The sequence below is a fragment of the Canis lupus genome, chromosome 28, assembly GCF_011100685.1.
Source record: "Canis lupus familiaris isolate Mischka breed German Shepherd chromosome 28, alternate assembly UU_Cfam_GSD_1.0, whole genome shotgun sequence".
In the NCBI taxonomy this organism is placed as follows: domain Eukaryota; kingdom Metazoa; phylum Chordata; class Mammalia; order Carnivora; family Canidae; genus Canis; species Canis lupus.
The window spans coordinates 33,686,114-33,710,896 of NC_049249.1; the positions used below are offsets into that span (position 1 = coordinate 33,686,114).

A 24,783-nucleotide genomic window follows, 5' to 3' on the forward strand; every position below is an offset into this window, starting at 1 on the left:
GTTCCCTGCTCAGCAGGGCGTCTGCTTCTCCCTGCTTATCCTCCTTTCTCTGTGTGTGTGTCAAATAAGTAAACAAAGTCTTTAAAAAGAGACAGAGAGAGAGTAAGATATTTCACATATGGGTAGAAAAATGAATTAATGATAAAGAACTGTAAGCCTGAAAACAAAGCCATACATATACGGACTCTTAATCCCCAATGGATAGAGTAGCAATGCAAAACAGCAGGGAAACAATTAGGGAAAAAAATAAAATTGTATTCTAACTTCATATCATAAATAAACAAAATCCATTCCAGGTATTTGAAGACCTAACTATGCAAAATAAAAAAGGGAAGAGAAAGCTTTAGAAGACAGTATAAAATATTTTTATGACTTTGGAGAAAGAAGAGATTTCTTATACAAGTCACAAATAGTAGCAAACAAAAAGAAAAAAATTGAGAAATTTGGCTACAATATTATTAAGGACTTCTGTTCCTTAAGACCCCATAAGAAGGAAAAGCAAAAAATAGAAAAAATATTTGCTACCAACATTATAAAATCAAAATTCAAGCTCAGAATGGATAAATCTATAAGGAAAATAAATAGAACAGAAATGTCTCCAGAAGAGACCATCAAATGGCAAATAAATCTATGAGAAGATGCTTAACCTCATTAATAATTAGGAAATGCAAATAAAATTACAATGAGTCACCATTATACACCCGCCAGATTGGCAAAATACTAAAGTCTGATCATGCGACAGTTACTCAAAATGTGAAGCCTGGAGCCTACATAATGCTGACAGGATGTCAGACCGGCATGCCCTCCACCCCACCATTGAGGGAAACAACTGAGCATTTGTTCAACGGTGAAGCTAAACCCAGTCATTCCATACCTAAACATACATATACTTGGAGAAACTTATGTCCATTGGTGTTAGGATATATGTACAAGAGTTTTCATAGTGCTTTTCATAAAATATAGAATCTGGCAATAAGTCAGATATCCATCAGAGCTGAAGTGGATTAAAAAATTGATGTGTAGTCCGATGAAGAAACCCTACCCAGTGATGAAAATGAAGGAACAAATACATAATGTTAATTGAAAATTATAAGACATGTATGACTGAATATACACAGCATAACTCCATTTATATAAATTTCAAAATCTGGTTAACATATTCAGAGATACAAACATAAGTGGTAAAGCTTTGAAGAAAATCTATCTGTTAAAATTGGGATAGAGATCACCTTTATAGGATTGACCTTTATAAGATTGACAAGACTCTACTTCTTGACTCGGGTGAGGGTTACACAGGGATTGGCCTTACAAATATTTGCTAAAAGAACATATATACCATATGTCATTTTTCTATGTCTGCTTTTCAAAATAAAAGTAGGAAATACCCCACATGAAGCGGTAAAAGCGAAATATTACACAGAAAATCACATCAGGGACGTGGTAAGAAATTGTAAAGATTTCAGAATGCATTTGAAAGGACAAAAAAAGGAACAAATAGTAACTCCAGTTTTTTTTGGGGGGGGTTGGGGGGAGGTTAGTGGGGGTACTATAAAAGAGACAGTTTCTTATAAAACTTAAAATATGATCTTGCCATATGATCCAGTCATTGTGCTCCCTGGTATTTGCCCAAATGGGTTGAAAGCATGGGCACACAAAAACCTGCCCATGAATATTTATGGCAGCTTTATTCATAATTGCTGAAACTTGGAAGCAACCAAGATGTCCCTGCATGGATGAGTGGATGAACAAATGTATGTGGTATAGCCAGACAATGGAATATTATTCAGTGATATAAAGAAATGAGCTGTCAAGCCACGAAAAGACATGGAGGAACTTTAAATGCATATATGACTATGAAAGAAATGAGAAAGCTAGATGCTATATGATTCTAATTTTATGAAATCGTGGAAAAGGCAAAATTCTGAAGACGGTAAAAAGATCTGTGGTGGCCAGAGGTTCAGGGAAGGGAAACAGAAATTAGTAGGTAGGGCACCAGGGACTTCTAGGGTAGTGAAGCTGTTCTGTATGGTACTGTTAGGGTAGCTACGTGTTATTATACATTTGTCAAAACCCACAGAACATAACAACACAAACAGCAAGCTCTCATGCATGCTATGGACTTCAAGTTACTAAGAATGTACCAATATTCCCATCACTTGTAACAAAGGTATCACACTGATGCAAAGATGTTGATAATAATGGAACCCAGAGTAGGAGCAGAGATATATAGGAAGTCTCTGTACTCTCCCTCCATTTTTTTCTAAACCCCCAAATCTAAAAACTTCTCTAAAACACCTAAAAATGGCACACAGTTAATAAGAGTTTAGCAATGTCAGTTTAGCTGACAAAGTAACAAAAAATAAGTACATAAATTGCAAAAAGAAGATACATCAACAGAGTGACCATGTCTTCGAACTCAACCTTATCCAAATTAACTAAAAGAATAGAAAATCTGGACGCCTGGGTGGCTCAGTGGTTGAGCATCTGCCTTCGGCTCAGGGCATGATTCCGGGCTCCTGGGATCAAGTCCAGCATTGGGCTCCCCATAGGGAGCCTGCTTCTCCCTCTGCCTGTGTCTCTGCTGCTCTGTGTCTCTCATGAATAAATAATTAAAATCTAAAAAAACAAAATTAGAAAATCAGATCAATAACCATGAAAGAAAGTAGATTTATCAAAGAACGTCTTTGATGGGAAATGCCTAGTTCAAATGAATTTCCTGTCTCATTCTTTCGACCTTTCAAGGAATAGATCATTCTGTGTTCCTGCCCTGTTAGAGGCCTTTAAAAAAATGTGTCAAGTGCCCAAATGAATGACCAAGATGAAATTCACACAACAGAACCTATTTGTCAGTCACTGTTGTAAGTGCTTTATTCAAGTTATCTTAGTAGGTATTTATCCCCATCATTATGGGTATGTCTAATTAGTACCCCCATTTTGTATTTGAGAAAATTAAGGCACACAGAAGTTAAATAACACACCCAAGACCACACAGCTAACAAACGGAGAGTGGGCTTTGCGCTCCACTCAGTACACTGCAGTGCATAAAGAGGGTCCCTTGTCTTTCCTTCACCTATAAAGAGCTCTTACAAAACAACGCACACACACATACATGAGAAGAAAAGGGACAAAAGACTGTAAATGTTGGCATGAACCTTCTGAGAGGGCAGTGATGACTCCATGCAGTTCCTCCTCTAAGAAACATGACCTCAGGGAGTGGGTAAGCAAAGACACAGACAGAAGAGGGGGACAGAAATCTTCACAACCTGAGAGGAACAGCTGTGACTCCATCATAAAATGGAAAAGCACTTCACATCACGTCATGAAAGAATATCTGATGACATAAGAACAGAACAGTAGCACATTAAGTGAGAAGAGAAGATTACGAAACAAGACTAGTTCAATTTTATAGAAAGTGTGTGTGTCACCTACACACATACCTGTAATTGTGTTGCTGATGCATGCACGCAGACACACATGGAGACACACAGAGACACACACGGACACACACAGACACACACATAGACACCACGGACGTACACACACACACACAGACAAGATGGGAGAGACAGACTCCAAATGTTGACTGTTGTTATCCCTGGCAGATAACACTATGGATTTGCTTTAGTGCCTCCTTTGTTTTCACTTATCTTCCAAAATTTTTTTTTAATTTTTATTTATTTATGATAGTCACAGAGAGAGAGAGAGAGAGAGACAGAGACACAGGCAGAGGGAGAAGCAGGCTCCATGCACCGGGAGCCCGATGTGGGATTCGATCCTGGGTCTCCAGGATCGCGCCCTGGGCCAAAGGCAGGCGCCAAACCGCTGCGCCACCCAGGGATCCCTATCTTCCAAATTTTCTACAAGGAGCATCCACTACTTTCATAGTCAAAGTGTTTCATAAGCCAGGAAATAAATCTATTTTAGAACAACTTCCACGTTAAGTGAGTTAAGTTTCTCGTTTTGTTTTTTAAATTTTAGGGTATCTCAGGGCAAATTCGGTTTTCTGCTAAGTCCATCCTGAGTCAGCGACCGGGAATTCCAGAAGAGGAGCTCATCACAGAAGGATGGAGAAGACAGAAAGAGGACAGGCAGACAGGAACAAAGTCCCCAGAATGACAAGTAGCACGCAGGGGGATGGGGTGACTGGGTGACGGGCACTGAGGGGGGCATTGTACGGGATGAGCACTGGGTGTTATGCTATATGCTGGCAAATCAAACTCCAATAAAAAATACACACACAAAAAAAAAGAAGCAGCAGCATGTGTGCTGGCCTTCATTGCATGGACTCAAAGAAGTCGCCACTAGAATTTCTGCTCTGTGTATGGACAAATGTGACTGTTGGTCAACCAGAACCAAGCCTGGGCTCAGCTGGGTGACAGAAATGAGTGGAGCCCATGGGTGCTCCCAAGCACATCGGAGCCCTGGCCCCTGGCCCCTTACCTGGGAGGTATTTGAACGCCGGCAGGTCCACTGTGGCCCAGGTTCCAAGCCAAGGCTTCTGCAGCCTGTGGCCCCAGGCTCGCCACACAGCCCACCTGGCATTAACAGACACTCGGGTTACAGCCCACTGCGGGTGGCAGTGAGCCCAGGACCCCTAATCGAACCCAGTGAAGGCCCTGCCATGAAACCATTGGAGGAACAAAATATATATCTCCCTGTTGCATGGGAAGGCTAGGAAATCCTTATGAGACATGTTTCGCCTTAGAGACTGAAGAATAACCTTTGTGGCACATTTGAGACAGTGAAAGTGGAGGAGCTAGCAAGGCCCAGAGGAGCCCTTTGTATCCCAAGGCCCCACATCCATCAGGCTCCTCAAGCGAGCTGTGTCCAAGAGGGATGTGATCCCATCCCGATTCTGGCCCCTTGCCTCCACTCTCACTTCCAAAGAGGTCTGCAATACAGATGTGGCTTGTGTATCATCACATCTGCTAGGGCAGCCAGGACCATGCCGGCCACTCCTCCTCCAGAATCAGGACGCTGGACTCCCTCCCCTGCCCTCTGCAGCAGTGCCAGGCGTCTGGGGGAGCCCAGAGCTGAGCCCCAGAAAGGCGCCCAGCCAGGCAACCCTGGGGAAAGGCTCACAACAAGGGCTTGGATGAGAAACCATACTGTCTCTGCTACAATGAAAAACTCTCAAGTGTCACACACACACGCACACACGAAGTAGGTCAATCCCCAAACATGATACCTGGTTGAGGCCTCAAATCTCACCCAGCCCAGGCATGAGGGAGATCCCGTTCACCAACGTGCATCACTTTGGGAAAACCACTCTATCTCCATGATGGTGGGAAATCACGTTCCTCTCCTACAGATCAAAGAGCATTTCCTACGGAGGCTAGCCCTGCTCCTCCGGGCCGCGAAGAATCCACCTGAGCATACAGAGCACCAGTTCCAGCACAGGGCAGGTGCTCAGTGAAAGAGTCTGACATTCTTGTCATGTGCTACGACGGCCCTGGGTGTATCCCGAGAAGCATCAGAGCAGGCCAAGCTCTGAGTCCTCATATCCTCACAGACGAGAAGGGCTGCCATAGGAATCACTAGGATGTGAGAAAGGAAGGGACCGGGACCCTGAGGAGGAGATGTAGGAAAATGAAAGACAGGTGATCAGGGCAGTCTTCCTGGAGGCAGCATCTCAGAAAACTGAAGTTCTAAGGCAGAGCTTGGCAAGCCTCAGGCCCTGTCATGGCTACATCCAGGCCACCACCTGCGTCTGTAAGGCCCAAGAAATAAGAATGGTTTGGTATTTTTTAATGGTTACGTTTTAAATGGTTATTTAAGTAATGACATAATATCCTCAATTTTGCTTCTTGGCCAATAAACCATATATTTACGATCTGATCCTTTTAAAATGTCTGCCAACTCCTATAACTGAGGCACCAAAAAAAAAAAAAAATCCCAGATGGCAAATAAAAGCCATAGTTAATGCTCGCTGAGAGCGTGCTGTGTGCTGTGTGTGCTGTGCCCTTCGGACACTAATGAACCTTCAGAATAACGGGATCTCGTCCCCCACTCTACTGAGGAGGAAACTGAGTCATAGAGACATTAGGGACTTGCCCAGACTTGCACCGGCAGTGAGGGTAGAGCCTGATCCAAAGCTGTTCTCTCAATCACCGACTTAGATGCTTGTCCAGTTCCCTTTGGAGAAAAACACGTGAGCCATGTGTTTCAGGACAGGACATGGTGTGAGAAACAAGCCCATCTGGCTGGGGGACAAAAAGGAGGCAGAGGCCAGAACTGAGAAGCAAAGAGAAACCAGCAAATCCTCTGAAGCCCTCAGCTCAGAACGGGCACCCCGGCACTCCACCTTATTCCACAGGACTCAGCGAGGCACACGGACCGGCCCAAAGTCAGGGGGCTCTCATGTCTTATGAAGGGAACTGAAAAAGTCACACGGCCAAGGGGCAGACCCAAGGAAAGCTGAAGCACTAGAGCAATAATTCAGCCAGCTGCACCAATTATTTTAGGACAATCTCCAAGATGCATTTTGGATGCTCGCCGGAGCTGACACGCTTCTCAGCCCATGTACATGTTCTCTCCCTCAAAGCAAAAGCTCCTAAGGGGAGAGTCTGCGTCTGGCACAAGCCCTTGGTGTCATCCGCTCACATAACCAGCTGGTGGCTAGTATCTGTATTACCCACTACCTTGAAAATGAAGCGAGTAACATCTCCTCCATCTGCCACTTTGCACACCCTATAGGTTACGTCTATTCCATCTGCTACCTCGCACATGACTTAGGTGACATCTGCTTGACCCGCCACCTCGGACACAATGCAGGTGACATCCATTCCACCTGCTACCCAACCCCTTCATTCTGCTGCCTCTCCAGCAGGTTCCCCCAGGGAGACCTGAGCAGAGACAGAATGGAGGCTGAGAGTGCCCGGTTGTACCTCTGAGGCCCCATGCCACCCCGCACCACCCCCCAGGCACCCCTGCCTAATGAACACCCCTTCATTAGGTGTTCCTGACTGCTTGCTACCTGCCTCCATGCACACCACCTCCATGGCTGAAGTCCTATTCTCTCCCATCCCTATTGCCTGTCACGCCCCCCACACACAGCTTCTCTCCCCTCCCAGGTGATGCCTAATTCCTCAATTTTGTTTTAATGGAGGAGAAATGTAAAGAAATTTCATAGACCAAAGTCACTTGTAGTGCACTCAGTGAATCAGAGCCCCGGTGGCTGCCCTGGAGACCAGGGACCCCAGCCCATTTAGACAGAACTCTGAGGCCATGGGAACAATTCTAAGTGGGCTGGTGTGTGTGTGTGTGTGTGTGTGTGTGTGTGTGTGTAAAGAAATGGGCCTTAAAAAATCTTTTTGAAAATGCCTCCCCAAATTTGAATGACTTCCAATTCTGGTAATGAATAACTAAAATAATTCAAACCAACCCCTGTGCTAAACCAAAAAAAAAAAAAAAAAAAAAAGACCTAGACAAAATATTTGTTATTTAAAGCACTTAAAAATTAACAAGATAGTAAAAGACTCTGAGGTCCAGATAGGATGACAGCAAGTGCACAGAGAGGGCAGGCCAGCACTGGAAGCTGCGGTACCCTGTGGCATTTGTGATCCTAAAGGAACAGCTGGTGTTTTGATCAGCTTGCCTGGACAAGGGAACAAAAGCCATGCCCAAGGCCCACCCGAGGTGAAAGTCTTATCACTACCCATTCCATCGAGACCCCAAAGGTCAGCAGGGTTCACCAGGCTGAACAAGCAGAAGCACAGCCCCGCATCACACGTGTCCTCAACACACACTCTTCCCCAATATGCTGGGTCCTCCTGATGGCAATGGGTATAGTACATGCCTGCCCGCTTTAAGATGGAATATAATGCTCATTTGGTAAGTGGTTGTAGAAGTTCACGGTCGTTGAGTTTCTCTTTTTATTTTAGGATGTACTGTTGGTCATTCATATGATTTCTTTGATGGCCAGTTTTCGGTTAGAAACACAGACCTCCCCACCCCCGGGGGGCACTGGGTGGCTCAGTGGTTGAGAGTCTGCCTTCTGCTCAGGCCATGATCCCGGGGTCCTGGGATCAAGTCCCACATCAGGTTCCCCACAGGGAGCCTGCTTCTCCCCCTGCCTATGTCTCTGCCTCCCTCTCTATGTCTCTCATGAATAAATGAATAAAATCATTTAAAAGAAAGAAAGAAAGAAAGAAAGAAAGAAAGAAAGAAAGAAAGAAAGAAAGAAGAAAGAAAGAAAGAAAAAGAAAGAAAGAAAGAAAGAAAAGAAAGAAAGAAAAGAAAAGAAAAGAAAAGAAAAGAAAAGAAAAGAAAAGAAAAGAAAAGAAAAGAAAAGAAAAGAAAAGAAAAGAAACATAGCCCCTGACCACTACATCATGCCTAAGGGAACACATAATTCCCTTATGACAATCGACTCTGTGACACGTTATACAGCCTCACATAGCAGCTGACAACGGACCCTGCCTCCCGTACATGCAAATTTGTGAAATGCTGTGTTTATTTAAGCAGCTGTGCTGCTGGGCGGAAAGTCTAGAACCAGAAAATCTTGGGTTCAAACCCCTGTTCTGCCTCTGTTCGCATAGCCTTAGGCACGTGGCACATACCACCAAATCTCACCCTCTATATCCATAAAATGTGGATAACGGTGATGATGACACCAATAATGTCCACCACACCCAGGGAAGCATTGGGAGGTATCAAATATAAGGCCCAGGATCTTAGCCTTAAGCTTCTGAGAACGGAAGCACTTAAGAAAGGCTCGCTATCAGCATTAGCAGAAGTGCGATCCTGGATACCAGAGCTTAAGGTAATACAGATACAGTAACAGTAATGCTAATAGTCAGTCATAGTAAGAGCTATTGCAAGTGGGCCAGAGTTGGCCTAGGTAGGCATCTAGAACTAATGGCTTCCACCATCCTGAGGTAAGTAATTTAAACACTAATATTTATATGAGAGAGTAAGATCCCAAGACTAGCATTATGTGGTTTGTAAACAGAAGACTGGCTCTCTGACTCCAGAGGCCTCTGGGTCTGGTTGGGAGATAAGAAATGTACACCCCATGGACATGGGCAGCTATGAGGCCCCACAAGAAAGGAAATGAGATTGTTTTGGGGCTGAGTGGGAGAAGGGCCAGGAAGGCAACCTAAGGTCCCAGGAGATTCAGAAATGACTTCAGGTGAGCCAGTGCAGAAAAGGTGGCTGTGGGTTACCATGCACTGCAGGGGAGCAAGCAGCTCAGAATGTTCTCATCCAGGAACGATAATGTCAAAGAAGAGGCTTGAGAGGCAGCCCCAGGGGGATCTATAGCTGCCAGCTGCACCAGGGGCCTCTGCCCTCCCTGGGCCGGTGATAGAACCAGCAGGAGGTTCTCTGCAGAGCTTCACTCACCCTCTCTGACATCGTCATGGGCCACCGGAATGCCGTGATCATCGCTGGCAGCTTTCTCGGAGCTCTTGGTTCTCACGCCTTTTCTGTTGCTATTTTTACCTAAAAAGAAGGAGAGAAATGCTTTTACTTCCACATATGTCAGAGTCCTCCCAAGACGGTGAGAGCTCAATCGTCTCCTGCATCCCCTGTCCCCAGGGACGGCACCCTGGACCATGAGGTGCTGGAGGTTTTAGGAGATGAAGTGTGTTATGCCCAACACCCGGGGAAATAAACCCTTCAGAGAGGAAGACAAACCGTAAGAGACTCTTAACCATAGGAAACAAACTGAGGGTCACTGGAGGGGGAGGGGAGGGGGTAACTGGGTGATGGGCATTAGGAGGGCATGTGATACAATGAATGCTGGGATGAATCACTGAACTCTACCTCTCAAATTAACAATACACGATATATTATTTAATTGAAATTAAGTAAAGTTGATTTTTTTTTTAAAAAAAGAAAGAACTACTCATAAAGACAATGTATCTGTGCAGGTCTTCGGTGTTCTAAGACTGCAAAAATACCCTGTGGCAGTACTTTGACCCACTCTGGGGCCCAGAAAGTGATAACACACCTAATTGATAAAAAGGACCTGGCCATCTGGACTTCTGACCCCAGAGCTAGCGTTTCCCACCATGCTGGGTTCCACCTTCCAATTCTCTCCAAGGGTCCTGGCTGGGTACCTGGGGGTGGGAGTGAGGGGTGAGGATGCCCCCACCAATTGGAGAGATCCTTACTAGGGCCTAGAAAGGCTACCTGCCCATGCCCCTGGCCTCTTCGGCTTCCTCTCACACTGAGCTCCCTCTACTTCTGAAACACTGGCCTCTTCGCAGCCTTCAGTGCACATGCTGTTCCTCCTCCTGGAGCACCCTTGCATTCACCTCTGTCTAATTAACTCCTGCTAATCTTTCAAATCTCAGTTCTGGCATCTCCTCTTTTGGCTTTCCTGAACTCCCCAGCTAAATCAATGCCTCCTTTGATGGGCTCTGACAGCATCTGTCTTGGGGCGAGTTGCCTCTAAGCAGAGCTTGATGCAGGGGTTCAGTGGCATGGGGTATATTGGAGGAGGGCTCTAAAAGGAAAGGGGAGGGAGAAGCAGGATAGGGCAGAGGAAGGAGCTAAATAAGGCTGTCTTCCTTCTCAGCCAGAGGTTGACTCAGCTTGATCCCATGGGGACCTCTTCAACAGAAACTACACACAGCATTGTCTCCACTTGGAGACAAGAAGCCACCTTTCCTACTGCTGCTTAGCCTCTGTGCTACAGATGGACCAACTGGGGAGTGAGAACCAAGCTTCCAGGGGCAATATTCCAGAGAAGGGATCAGCCATGAGCCATCACAGTCAAGACCCCAGTGGCTGGGACATGGGTATACCTGCAGGCAAGGGCCTGGGTGGGGTACCAGCAGCCCCCACTGCAGGTCTCACACACCTGTGCTGGGCAGCAGCATCGCATGCACATGACATATGTTGCTCTGTTCGTGAGGGAAGGGACTATGTCTGGTTTTGCTTACTGCTCTGTCTCTGGAGTCCGGTGTAAGCTGTGATGAATGAGTGAATGGACATACTAATGACTCACTGAATGATAAACAGACAAAAATAAGAGGAGGGGCAGGAGAAGGATACTTAGCTTGGACTTTAAAAATCAAGTTGAAATACCAAAAACATCTAGTGGACTGTGTGCCAATTAATGAATCATTTCAGGCTGTTCTACAGTCTTTCCCCTGCCCCCCAAAAAAGATACTTATCAAGAAAACCCTAAATCTTCAAAAAAATTCAAAGGCCACACTGCGTCCAGCCAAGACTAATGCTCTCTCCATCATGTTCTGGGGTGGTGTCTGCTGGGAGTATCATTCATTTTTCATGGAAGTGTCCCCCTCGGGTCCAAAAAGTCAAAAAAAAATGTTTGGAAAGGCCAGAGGCAGAGAGCTGACCCAGAGGACCCAGGAGCATCTGACATCAGCCTGATGTCACCTCAGCATTTGTCCCACTTCTGTGGGATGGAAGGTCATGGCCGGTGACCTCCGAAGATGGCAAAGATGGTCCCTTCTGAAAGGGCCTGGCTGGGGCTCTGTAAAGATCCTGACTGTTCAGAAAAGCTGGTGTTATAACCTTTAAGAGTGTGGAGTCTGATTTGGCAGAAAGATAAGATATTAAGGGGGAATAAAGTTTTACAAAATACATGAGGAAAAAGCCAAAGTTCTGGAAAAGAATGTTCCAACCCAATCCTCCCCAGAAGTCGGCCATTGGTTTGCAAGCCTTCTCTCTCGCAGGGCAACCTCTCTGGAGCCCCTGTCCCAACACAGGAGTGAGAGTCAAAAAGCATGGCCCGGTGACACCGTCAGGCTCACCTCCCGTGCATCGGATCTCGTGACACAAATGTCCCCAAGCAGTTCTGGGGAGTCAGTAAAGGCCCAGCTGAGGGGCAGATTTCAAAGCCCTGGGAGTCTGACTCCCCGGGGGGACTGACATGTGGGGAACAGGATCCCAGAGGGGCTGGCAGACAAGCAGAGACAGGGGACGTGGTTCCAGCTCATCATGGGCCCGCAGATCCCATCCCAGCCCTGCCACTGCACTGACCTCGGCGTGTCCTCAGGGGCCCCACTTCACCATTGCTCATCAACAAGACAAGCACCTGCCTCGGTAGAAGTGATGCAGGGTCAAACAATATATGTCAAGCGCTTAGGATGGTGTGTGGTCTGCAGCAACCACCCAACAAAAGACAGGGTCTGTCCTTCCATCACTGATTTGCCATCAAGCCCCCATCACAAAGCCCCATTCCACCTGCTGAAGACCCACGGCTCATGCGTAGAGCACGATTCACAACCTGCAAGGTGGCATCTTCCTGGGCATTACCACGCTGGGACTCGGCAAGCACCCAGTGAGGGCAGGAAGCTCACTACGAACATGGAGTTGCAGATGGGGACACTGAGGCATGGAGGGAGAGGAGGCCCTTCCGAGGTCAGTGCCAGAGCCACGAGGCGGGAGAGCCAGAAGCTGACTCTGAGGCAGGGCCCTCCCCAGGCCCATCGTCTCTTACAGCGAGAAAAGCAACATACGGTCTGCAGAGATGAAAGAAGAAAGCACAGTGGAAGTAGTGTACAGAGAAGGAAATCAAGAACCCCATCTGGGCTGCGTGACAAAACTGAATTCCTTAAAAGTAGCAAGCGGAGTGCCGATGCGGGCCACATGTTCTATTCTGGTCTATGGCGATAAACATCGTGCTTCTTGGTTGATAGGAAACTATTTTTTTCCCCTCTTTATACAAGGAGCTTACAGTAGCAACCCCCCAGAAACCGAAAAAATTCTTTGCTGCATATTTGCATTTTCCCCAGGAAATTCCAGCCCAACAGCATCTGCACTCTGTCTCGTGAAGGATTCAGCCCAGGGCCCTAAGCTCCTCTCCTGCCTCTTGCTAAGGAACCCACAGGAGAAGAAAGCCTCTCCCAAACACTCTGCAGGTTCTCCGGAGCTCCCCGGGAATGCAGATTCACAGGCCAGACAATAATTACAGCTTTCCAAAGCAGCACCACACATGCACGTCTGCAGGGGATCCTCAGGCACGGGAGCCAGCAGGAGTTCGCAGGTGAATGGAAAAGCCTCAGCAGAAGTGGCCAGAAATGGGAGCTCCATGTGGGTGTGAGCAGGAGAAGGGCCATGACACAGGGAGGGACAGCCTGTGTCTTAGGCAGTTCTGAGAAAGTCAAGCTACTGATGGAAACAAGAATCGGGAGACCGGATAGATCCTGAAAGGCAGGCTGAGTGGTTGAATGAGACACTTGCTTCCATTAATCAGTGACCTTGAAGGTCTGGGATGGAGATGGGGGCACGAGTATAGTTTTCTAAGTACTTTTTCCAGATCCAGGCCAAAATCAGCCAATCAACCAATCAAGCAAAAGCTTTCCCCTTCCCCCGTCAGCGGTGTCTTCCCAGGGAAACTGGTTGGCCATCCTGTGCTCTCTGGACCAGCCTTTTGTGCAGACTTGGTCTCCACCAGGGCCCAGGGGCATGAGGGCCAGCCGCTCCCAGGTCCCATGCAGCAGCAGATGCCTTCCTGACTTGCAGCCAAATAAGAAGCCCTTTGCTCTTCTAGAGCCACCACACTTAAGAGCAGTAGCTGGGGATGTGCCAGGTGCTGGGGAGGGCACCGCTGGCACTTGCCTGTCTCGGTTTAGGTTCCATCTGGAAATAGCCCGAGATGCAGCCTTAGGTGCAGGAGTGTATCTGGGAGGGGACTTCATGAAGAGTGGAGAGAGAAAGACCCAAAAAAGGAAACTCCAGGAATTCGGGTGCTGAGCAGGACCCCCTGGGACTCAGCCGGGCTGGAGACTATGGGGAACTGAGTAGAAGGTGTCCCTGAACCATGTCTCCGAGGGCGGGAGGCTGGAAGTTGACCTGTCACACCTCTGGAAACGTGGCTTATCATCATTCCCGTGTCAGCAAAGAATCCAAGGCTTGGAGAAGTCACACGCGCCCATGAATGGCAGAGCCAACTTTGGTCCCGGCTCTCTCTGAATCCTGAACAAACTGCCAAACGATGACATGTACTTTGTGTGATTGAGTATTTCATAAAAATCTTGGACACTGGAGTCTTAAATTAACATTCGGGAGGTGTTTTGTGCCCCTCTCAACCATTCTATGATGCCTGGATGCTTAGCCAACTGGATGCCAGCCAGTTAAAGACACCAGCCCTTCCCCCCTGGTCATCCAAAGATACACTAATTTCATGGGTTTCATGATCCCAGAGTGGCACCTATGGTGGCAGGGACCTCAGAAGGCCACAGAGGGCAGAGGCCTTGCTGGAGATGCCAAGGCTGAGTGCTCAGGCTCCCTGGCCCACTGGAGATATCTGAAGGAGAACCTCACCTCCACACTCCAGCCTTGGAGGCCCTGGCCCCCCCTTGTCCTGGCCCTGAAGGTACCATCCACCATGAGATCTGGTAGCCATGGACACCGGGGACACGCAGAGAACACGATGGCTAGTTTTAAGAACCACAGCATCCAGCCCAGCTTCCGCTACCATGGGAGTGTCTCCCCTTCATTATCCACACACAGACCCTGTTTTCTGGAACCACGGGCATGGGCAAGGGGCATGTCAGCCTGAATAGTTGACTTTGGAAAGCATCTTGGAAAGAGAGGTGGTGTCTTAGAAAGCTGCTGGCTGATGCACATCAAGCAACATTTTTTTTTTAAGATTTTATTTATTTATTTATTTGAAAGAGAAAGAGAGAGTGAGCATGAGCAGGGAGCCTGACAGGGGACTCGATCCCAGGACCCCAGGACCACAACCTGAGCCAAAGGTAGACACTAATTGACTGGGCCACCCAGGCACCCCTCAAGCAACCTATTTTTATTAAATGTCCTTTCCCTCAGGGTTCTGTAGGGGGTTTATCTGGACACTTTGGATTTAATTCTTCTAGTGAGTATATAATATCCTGATGTAAAGAGTTTTTGCTATTTGTTCACATGTGCTGAGAGCACTGTGATTGCTTTTAAAATACAGCGGAAGACTGACAAAAACATTCTCCTGATCTTCACACTCCAGCTCTGCCCAAGAGAAGATGTTTCCATCCAAAGGCCAAACACAGCAAGACACTCTGAAGAGAGACCAGGCAAAGCTCAAAAGTGAGGCCCTTTCCAGCAAATGGCCTGCAGGACACAACAGAAAGGGCTTTGTTTACAACCACATATGCTCAAATAACAAGCCTTTGGTTATTTCCCCCGGCGGCGGGGGCACTGCAGAGTATAAAACCCAAACTCGCTGATTCTGGGCACAGACATACAAACAAACGTGGCTCGCCGCCCACTCTGCACATTCCACGGGCTCCAGACTATGGACCAGGACCACGGGTGTGATGCGGGCGTGCCCATACTCCAAACAGTGGCGCATTCCCACCAGCCCTGGAGGAGAGCAACAAACAAACAAGCAGGAACCCCAAAGTAACCCAAGGCCCAATGGAGGGGGAAGAAAAAAGTTTTCAGGTCACCAGTTTAGGGTCTGGTTTATTGGCCTGTTTGTTTCTTACCACCACTTGGGAGGGAAAAGGTAAATGACTTTTATCAACTACGGTTTACTTCTCTGTTCCATTTTATCCTCTCCCAGAAGTATGGTTACAAACCAAGCTCGTCAATTTGGAGATGACATACAAGGTAAGTACACCCTAAATCTACCCACATGCCAAAAACGCGGTCCCTATATTATTCCTTGTGCTGGGATCACGGAAAGTGGGGACCTGGGACTCAGTCTCTGGATCCCAAAGCATTCCAACTGCAAAGACCTAGAAACTATTGAATTTGGCTAGCAACAGCTGAATAAATGGAATGAGAAAGAAGCAGGTAGTCAGGTCTCTAGACAAAAGAACACTCTAGCAATCAATACTGTTCATCCAGTGAACGAGGTGCGAAGAGCCCATTGGTGGAAGTATGTGAGTAGAGATGAGACAGCCCAGTGCTGGAATCCTACAGTGAACCAGAATCTGCATGCAATGACCACGTGGTTTCCTCCAAGTCCTGAAATTTTGGGATTAACTGATGTTCACAATGAGGACCTCAGAAACTGTCCAATAGTGAGTCCCATTTAATCTAAAAAAAAAAAAAAAAAAAGAGGCGCTCAGGTGCACCTGGGTGGATTAGTCGGTTGAGCATCTGCTAGGGTCTAGGGTCCTGGGATAGAGCCCCACATCAGGCTCCCTGCTCAGCGGGGAGTCTGCTTCTCCCTCTCACTCTGCTCCCACCTGAGCTTGTGCTCTCTAGTGCACTCTCTCTCAAAATAAAATAAATAAGTAAACAAATAAGAGGTCCTTAGGTCTGTATCCTGATGGTAAGAGTGGTACAGAAATCGGTACATGTGAAAAAACTGCAGAGAACTTACACACACACACACATACAGGTCTCTGCCTCTGTGTGTGTGTGTGTGTGTGTGTCTCACGAATAAATAAATAAAATCTTTAAAAAAAAAAAAAAGATCGGGATCCCTGGGTAGCGCAGCGGTTTAGCGCCTGTCTTTGGCCCAGGGCGCGATCCTGGAGACCCGGGATCGAATCCCACGTTGGGCTCCCGGTGCATGGAGCCTGCTTCTCCCTCTGCCTGTGTCTCTGCCTCGCTCTCTCTCTCTCTGTGGCTATCATAAATAAAAAAATAAATAAATGAATAAAAAATTTAAAAAAAAGATCCCTCTCTCTTGAGCATATCAGAGCTCTGTTTCTCTGGGAATCTGTCAGCCCCTCATGGAAAAATGCAATGGCCTCAATTAACCAAAGGATTCAGCTGTCCCAGCCACCTCCAGGAGAATGTCAACATGTGATATCCACTCCACATTTTTTAAAAAGATTTTATTTATTTATTCATGAGAGACATAGAAAGAGAGGCAGAGACACAGGCAGAGGGAGAAGCAGACTCCTTGTGGGGAGCCCGATGTGGGACTCGATCCCAGGACCCCGGGATCACACCCTGAGCCAAAGGCAGACACTCAACTGATGACCCCTCAAGGCGTCCCAGATGGAGGCATTCTTAAACCAGTCTCCTCCACTTAAGGGTCCAGGGATGGAGGGTTCCACTGGCCAAACATCCAAAAACAGGGGGAAAAAGGAGGACAGGAGTTTTAAGCTGGGATAAGTGTCCCACCTTGCTTGTCCTAGCTGCGGGGGGGGGGGGGGGCTCTTAAAAGCCAACCCAGGTCATGAGAAAGAGTGGCAGGCCTGGGGAAGCAGCTCTCCCAGAATGCCTTGAAGCTGAGTCTCTGGAATTTCCAAGGACTTTTTTCCAGTTTGGGGTTCAGTGACCCAGCCCTCAGCACTGTGATGACTTTTTCAAAGCCCCCCGCCCCCGCCTCCCCACCAACCTCTGCATGGTAACAGGGGCAGAGGACGACCCGTGCTCTCCGCCCCAGGACCTCACCCAGCACCTGGTGTTGAACAGGTTCTTGGTAAGCACCTGCAGATGAGTGGACGAGCACAGCTATCAGCGAACACACTGGAAGCTTTTGTGGAAAAGCTTTTAAAGCGACTGACCAGGCAAAGAGAGGTAGCAGGTACAGGCTTCCTTTGAAGGTGAAGACACCAAGTCCCAGGAAGCTGAGTGCAGAGCCCCAGACCTGGGTAGTAAGCGTGGTCTCCAGGCTCAGTCCGGGGCTCCCTCCACCTTCCCCCTGCCCTCCCCGCACCAAGCCCCAGAACCCGACATACGTGTCTCCCTCCCACCAGCCCAGCACTGCACTAATCACACAGCAGACACCAAAACCAAAAACACATGCAAATCTGACTCAAACTACCAAACACAAAAGGCCCTGAAGCACAGAAGGGCTTTCAAATTTCCCAAGCCAGAGAGCGACACGAAGTTACTTAAACTGTCAGCGCCTACGGTTCCTCATCTGTAAAAGAAAAAGAACACCCTTCCCTCAGAGCCACTGAAAGGAGTAGATGAGACAGTTGTACCTCGAGCTCCTAACAGGCACAGCAGATGCTCTACAAACGGGACTGTCTCCTCATCCCTCTGCCATCAAACCACTGTGGTTTGACACATCTTAATTCCCATGATTCCCCAGAAGATATGGGAAATTCTGGATGGTTCTGTTGAAGGTTACACAACTCACAGAACTGCCTGCCCATCCGCAAGCTGCTCACCCAGCGAAGCCTGGCAGGTCGCCCCCCACCTCCACACATGCGCAGAGCGGCTGCTGAGCTGGGTGCACACCCTCAGGAGTCCTGTGTCCCCACCTCCCCCCGCCCCACGCTGCCTCCTGCTGACTTTCTCAAGAGTTGAACCAAACAAAAGCAATCCCTCCCTGCGCGCCAGGAGCCCGTAATGGTGCCACCAGCATGGATCTCCTTTCAAGGAAGGCCATTTAGGAGGCCGGGGAATCTGGCCACAGTCCTGCACGCTCCCCAGTCCTGAAATCCTAGGACCACAGCCCTCTGCAATTTGAGCAAAGAACATTTGGAACAATTAAGAGAAAGTCTCCCCGCTCCCCTTTGCAAGGAGTGAAACCGAATGGAAGTCATTTGCCAAGACAGGGCTGGCAGGGGCGATGGATGAGAGGAGGGTGTGCGCGGCTGGGAGGGAGGCTGGCGCTGCAGGCTGCCAGGCCGCGGGCTTCCCCTCCATCTGCAGCGCCCTCCCCACGGGCGCTGGAGCCTCCCCGCCAGGGGCTGTGCCGTCGGGGCCCAGGGGGGGGGACCCCAGGAAGCGGGAGGGAGCGGAGAGGCGGAGAGGGGCGCCTGCTCGGGAAAGGCTCCCTGCTGAGCTCTCCCCCAGGAGGCCTCTGTGCCAAAGCAGGCCAGCCCTTCACGAGGCCAGACCCTACACTCACTCCCAAGCAAACGCCCTGCGGGAAGGCTTTAAGGGGCGTCGGGCAGAAAGCGCCTTGCCCAGCCCGGTCCGTGCCGCTCCGGCCGCGCGGCTCCGCCTCCACCTGCGGGGCCCAGGCCGTCCGGGAGGTTCGGTCCCTCCGCGTGCGCGGGCTCCCAGCCCCGGGGCGCGGGGCGGGGGGTCGCGGGGGGTCACGGGGGGTCGCGGGCTCCGGGGTCCCCGACACAGCGGCCCGGGAGCCGCCGCAGGGGCAGGCGCGCGGCCACGGGCACCCCTCGGGCCCCGCGCGCCCAGTTCCTTACCTGGCGGCGGCGTCTGCGGAGCCAACCTGTCGGTCCCGGGCGCCTTCTTGGGCTTGGTCGCCTTCTGGGGCGGCCTGGGCTCGGCCGGGCTTGGCTCCCGCCCCCCGGCCCCGGTCCCCGCGGGCAGCGGCGGCGGGAAGGGCTCGGGCCGCGGCTCCCGGCGCGCGTAGTAGGGCTCGCGGCTCCAGGTCTCCTGCGCGTGGGGGTCCGGGGCCTGCAGGGCCGCGCCCTGGGCGCGCAGCGCGGCCAGGACCACCGCCAGCGGCGCGAGGGCCAGGGCCAGGGCCAGCGCGGCGGCCCCCCGGCGGGCCATGCCCGCTCCGCCCCGCGCCCCGGGCAGGGTCACGGGCGCCGGGAGCGCCGGGCGGGCGGCGGGCGCGGGCGGCGGGGCGGGGGCGGGGGCCGGAGGGCAGCGCGGGGCGCGGGGCGCGGGGCGCGGGAGGCGGCGGCCGGGGCGCGTGTGGCCGGCCCGCGGGGCTGGGCTGGGCCGGGCTGGGCCGGGCCGGGGGCGGGCGCAGGGGGCCGGCCCCGCCCTCCCGCCTGCCCTCCCCGCGCGCTGACCCCGAGGCCCGCGGGCGGCAGGTGTCGGCCCGGTCCCCGCCCCGCCGGCCCCAAGCCTGCCCCGTCCCGCCGCCCCGACGCCGGCCGGGGAGCTGCCCGCTGGCCGCCTGCGTCCCCACAGTCTCCAAGGGGTTTCCGCCCAGGAGGAAGCTCGGGCGGGCTCGCAGGTGGGACGCGCGCGGCCCCGCCAGCTCAAAGGATGGCCCCGCGTCCCCGAGCGAGTTGGTGGCCCAAGCCTCGCTTCCAGCTCTCCCGACCCCTTCTCGTCCCTGGCCCCACACCGGGCACCGGCTCTCCACTAGGCCGTACAACCGTTTTTCGCTCAGCTTGACCATGATCCTATTTCAGGAACTGTGAATAAGGAATTCCTGAGGCCCCGCGAGTCCCCAGAGTCCGGGGTAGTCAAGTTTCCGTGACCCTGGAGGGCCCCAGCTCCTGAGACAGGGCCTCTGTGGGACAAGACGGAGAAAGCAGAAAGCGGAGTTACTCCAGGGCTGCCATCCTGAAAGTCACAGAGGACATTTGGTTGGTCCAAGGAGTAGGGTTTGCCCAGGGGCAGGGGCGGGGGCGGAGGGGGGGGGTCTTCTAGTTGGCAGGGAGCTTGCTAACTTCTTCTGAGAAAGTGCTTCTGTCCTTGGACCACTTTGTTTTGGTCCTTCGGGCTGGGACTGGAGAATGGAAGCCTGCGGGGCTTTCCTATCGCTGCTGTTACAAACCACTGCAAATTCAGAGGCTTAGAACAACCCGTATTTGTTATGTTAACAGCTCTGCAGGTTAGAAGTGTGAGCTGGGTCGCTAGACTAAAATCAGCAGGCTGCCCTCCCCCGTGGAGCGTCTGGGGAAGAACCTGCTTTCAGGTTCACATGGGGTGCAGTTCAGTTCCACCAGGCGGAAGCGGTCAGTACTTGCTGGCCGTCAGCACCGCCAGTCTTGACTGCCCCTGCCTGCCTGCATTCCTTCTCACACTTTCCATAAGGAGCTCTAGCAGCTTCTCTCTGGTCCTTTTATGTGGGCCTGACACCTCAGAGCCAGCACTGGCACACTGAGTACCCCCTCCACATCCATGGCTTCAAATCTCTCTGACTTCCCCCATCTACATCTTCCCTCCTTCCAGTTGGCGGCAGAGCCCCTGTGATTAGATGGGCCCACCCAGGTCATCCAGGATAATCCCCTCTTAAAATATCGACTTCAGTCACATCTGTACAATTCATTTTTGCCATGTATCCTACTCACAGGTCCCGAGGATTCAGCTAGGGAGGTCTTTAGGGGCCTTCTGTCTACCCCAGGGATGGACTGAGCTAGCACCTTCCCAGCCCCTTGGGACCAGACATCCTAGGATACCACTGAGCTGAATCTGGGCATCCGGGCAAGGCCTCCGCACTTCCCTGGTGTCTCACTTATGAGCCTACACAGTGGGCAGTGCTTGGGCCAGGCAGCTGCCATCCTCCGCCACTGGCCTCTCCATCTGCCACCTCATTTTCTCTCATTGTCCCCACACAGGCCGACTAACTAGACCATCCTTTAACACAGGTCTTCTGGGGTCCCAGGCCACAGACCAAAGAGAATGGCCAGAGTGAGAATAGGAGGCTACAGGCTGAGGCAGGACCCTGCCCTGTCTCTAAGGGCCAGGAAGCCTTGCACCTGACTATCAACAGGCCCCACATCTGCTGAAAATTCCGGAATCCAGAGCCAGCAGAGGTCTCCAGAGTGACAGAGGAGGAGGGCCCCCTTCCCTCCCACCACTCTCCACATAGGCCTGGTTGGGCCCGGTTCATGAGCCCCTGTGTATCCTGGCCCATGCTCACCCCTGATATATCCCCAGGGCTCACTCATATGGAGCTCTTTAATCTGAAGCCAGACCCTCCAGACAACAAATCAGGGCTTCAGTGGCAAAACAGCAACAAGTGATGCACTCAGAAGTTGCAGCTAGCTATATGAAGCCCAAGCATGAGGATTGCCTAGAATCCTCACCAGAAGGGACCTGGAGCCCACCCAGACAGGGTGGCACCCTGCACCAACTCCGTCGGAGCCCCCAGGGCTTGCTAAACATGCAGATGCCCAGGCTCCACCCCAGACTCACAGAACTTTTTGAGAGGTGGGATTGATCATGGGCATGTCTAAGAAGCTCCTCAAATCATTCTGATACAGGGAAAACTTGACACTGACCTTCTCTCTCCCATTTTACAGAGGAGGAAACTGAAGCCCAGACTCACCCGAGGACACATAGCAAACTAAGACGGTCAAGACTAACCTTTGTCCAATCATTAAAGTCGGGCAGTATGAATCCTGGTAACCCCAAACACATAAGTCCTGAAAACATTTCACTTTTCTGGCATCTCGTAGGCAAATAAAATAACACACGTTCTCTGCAGTGTCTGGTAAACGTTTAGAGAATGCCCCCACTCAAACGTGAGGCTCAACACATCCCTAAAATCTGGAAACAAATCCCACTAATCTCTCTTCTCCCTTGAATGGCTTGCTTGTTTGTTTTCCACCAAGAGACACATAATTAAAGCAAGCAGAACAAAGAGAACGAGAATTGATTGCATCGACGCCAATTCTCCCAACACATCACAGCCTCCTGCACAGTTTCTGGAGCTGCCTTTGTCTCCCTCCAATTCCCTCCCTCTGGGGCTGCTCGCCTGAAAATGAGCTGGGCACAGCCAGCATTCAATGAAGTTTAAGAAGGCAGGATGGCCAAGCTCACTCATTCTCTTCATCCCCAAGTATCATCCTGCTTATCAACCCAGCCATCGGCCCCGGAGCCTCTGCTCATCTTCAGGTCCCCAGATCAAGACTTAGTCCCATTTATGGTTTACCTTCTACTGCATCTGACATTCCAGGAAGTCCTAGTGCTTCTGGTGGCACATATTCTTGAACTCACCTCTTCCTCTGTTCCCTCTGGCAATGGGAACACTGTTCCCATTGGTCAGAACCCCGCGCCAGATTGTTGGAACACCTGCCCAGCAGGCCTCCTTGCCTCTGGCCTCTATGACTTGCTGTCCACCCCACCGGAGAAGCTACTGAGTTTTCTCCCTAAGACACCAAATTATAATATTGCTGTCCTATACCAATCCCACCTAATCCCTCCGCCTAGGATTCAGGTTCACCTGCTCACCCACACTGAGCTCTCCTGGTTCACCCATGGCCGCAAGCAATACGGCATGCTCTTCGTTTCCCCTTACACAGTGTCTATAAGCTCTTTATAAACCAGCAATTACTCTAATCTGCTAATTTTACATCCTCCACAGAAACACAGGAGTACAAGAACAGAAACTTCTCAATAAATTCTTGTTGCTTGCCTAATCTTGGCAAAGGGTTTTTTGTAGCATCGTCAAAGAGGGCTCTTTCTGGGATCTTTTTGTTCTCAAACTAATAATTTGTTTATTTAGCTTAAGTCTGGGATCCTAACAAAGGGCTGTTCACATCTCTCAAGAGTCTTAAGTGGAGCTTGGTAAAAAGTGTTAACTTTTCTTGGACGTTTGCCACGCTATAAAACCAAACCCTCCAGCAGGGTGTAGCAGCTGGGAGGGAGACACTTGGAAACCAAAATGGCAGCTCAGAATCCCTCCTGGGTTTGTCTGAGTTTTTAAAATGGTGACCTTTAAAGTCAACCCATTGTTGGCTTCAGTTAGGAACCTGGTACGTGCATTTCTGTTAAGCAAGGTAAGCCAATGTTTATTTACTCATTCATTCATTCATTCCTGAGACTCAGGATTCCATTAAGCCAATTTCTGTTATACAACATAAATCTGCACTTGTCAAATAATCTTCAAACACCTTACAGAGCTAATAATTTTTCAAATATTTATGAGCCACACAGCAAAGATTTATGTTAAAGCTGCTTGACAAGGAACAATATAGAGTGTACAGGTCCAGAGAACATTCTGTTGAAACAAATGTTGTCAAGACATCAATACTTTTATAGCATTTTTCATAACGGACTTTCACACCTGCTCATTTCCCTAATTATCCCGGAGACTTTACACTTAGAGAGAATGAAGATGGAATTGTGGGTTTGTTTTTTTTTTTAAGATCAGTAATTTGAAAAATTAGCTGCTATATAAAGAAAAATACATGCTCAGACACAGTCATTGCTAAAAATATAGTCTTGAGATAGATGCTCACAGAGAGAGATACTAAGTTGTTATGGCAACTATGATTATAATTACGAAGCTGGAGGGTTTTTCCCGTTCATTACTGTGTTGAGATGTGGTGGTTTAAATGACAGCGTCCTTTGTAATGTCCTCAGTCTCATTACTACATAATTATCCATTTCATATTTAATTTTCAACATGTTTGTTCTTACTCCTATGCTCTGTAGACTCAGCATCTTCTGATAAGCCTTATTCTTAGTTCATGGGTCCCCCTGCGACCCAGATCCCTTCATCACTATTGCCTCTACTCTGTGATTTCATTTTCATTTTGACCTGGGGAAATTGGCTTTGGCTTCAGATATTCCATTTGTAAACATAAGACACTGTTTATGAAACTGTTATGAAACCATGCCCAAGGACACTTGGGGAGACACTGGACTCAGGATAGCCAGAGGCTGCTCACCAGCCCCGGAGAGCCAGCATTTCCTGGTCACCTACTATGTCCTAGACAACTACGAGATATGACCCCATCTAAACTTTGTGCTGGTTTTTGTCTATTTGCACCCCATCCACTCTCCATCCCTCTCAGCCCTCTGTATCCTGGAGCCTGACCCTTATGGGTTGAATATCCCTGCCCTCTGGTTTCTGATTGGCCATGGTCAATGGGAGGAACCAGCGAGAGAGAGAGAGAGAGAGAGAGAGAGAGAGAGAGAGAGAGAGAGAGAGATCTGAGTACTTCTTCCCTTTTCCCACAACCCTTCCTCATCCCTCCCTGCTTTGGCCCCAGGAGTACTGGTGGTGGATGCATCCTTATTGCTGCCCTGAAGCCCCCCTCCTTGGCTCCAGTTTTTGCAGGCTAGTGGGTGGTGTTAACCTTAAAAAAAATAAAACTGCCAGTTATGTCACCAGCAAAAGATGGGTTTATTCAAGAATAGCAGAGAATTGTAATCTGAAATAAGTTTTGGCAAAAGCACAGGCAAGTCCAGAAGACAAAGGAGAGGAACACTCTTTAATAGAGGAAAGGGAGGGATGCCTGGGTGGCTCAGTCAGTGAAGCATCTGCCTTGGGCTCAGGTCAAGATCCCAGAGTCCTGGGATCAAGCCCTACATCGGGCTCCCTGCTCCGCAGAGAGTCTGCTT

At 49.8% G+C, this 24,783-nt stretch overlaps 1 protein-coding gene across 1 annotated transcript in view; it reads right to left on the bottom strand.

The window, feature by feature from the left end:
• CPXM2 (carboxypeptidase X, M14 family member 2) overlaps window positions 1–19,299 on the bottom strand; it is a 129,535-nt gene extending 110,236 nt beyond the window's left edge. Inside the window, exons 1-2 of the mRNA XM_038579021.1 lie at window positions 18,987–19,299; window positions 9,346–9,444 (exon numbers count right to left, since the gene is read on the bottom strand). Coding sequence (XP_038434949.1) covers window positions 9,346–9,444; window positions 18,987–19,299 — 412 coding nt within the window. The remainder of the gene's footprint in view (window positions 1–9,345; window positions 9,445–18,986) is intronic.
• Between the last annotated feature and the right edge of the window lie 5,484 nt (window positions 19,300–24,783).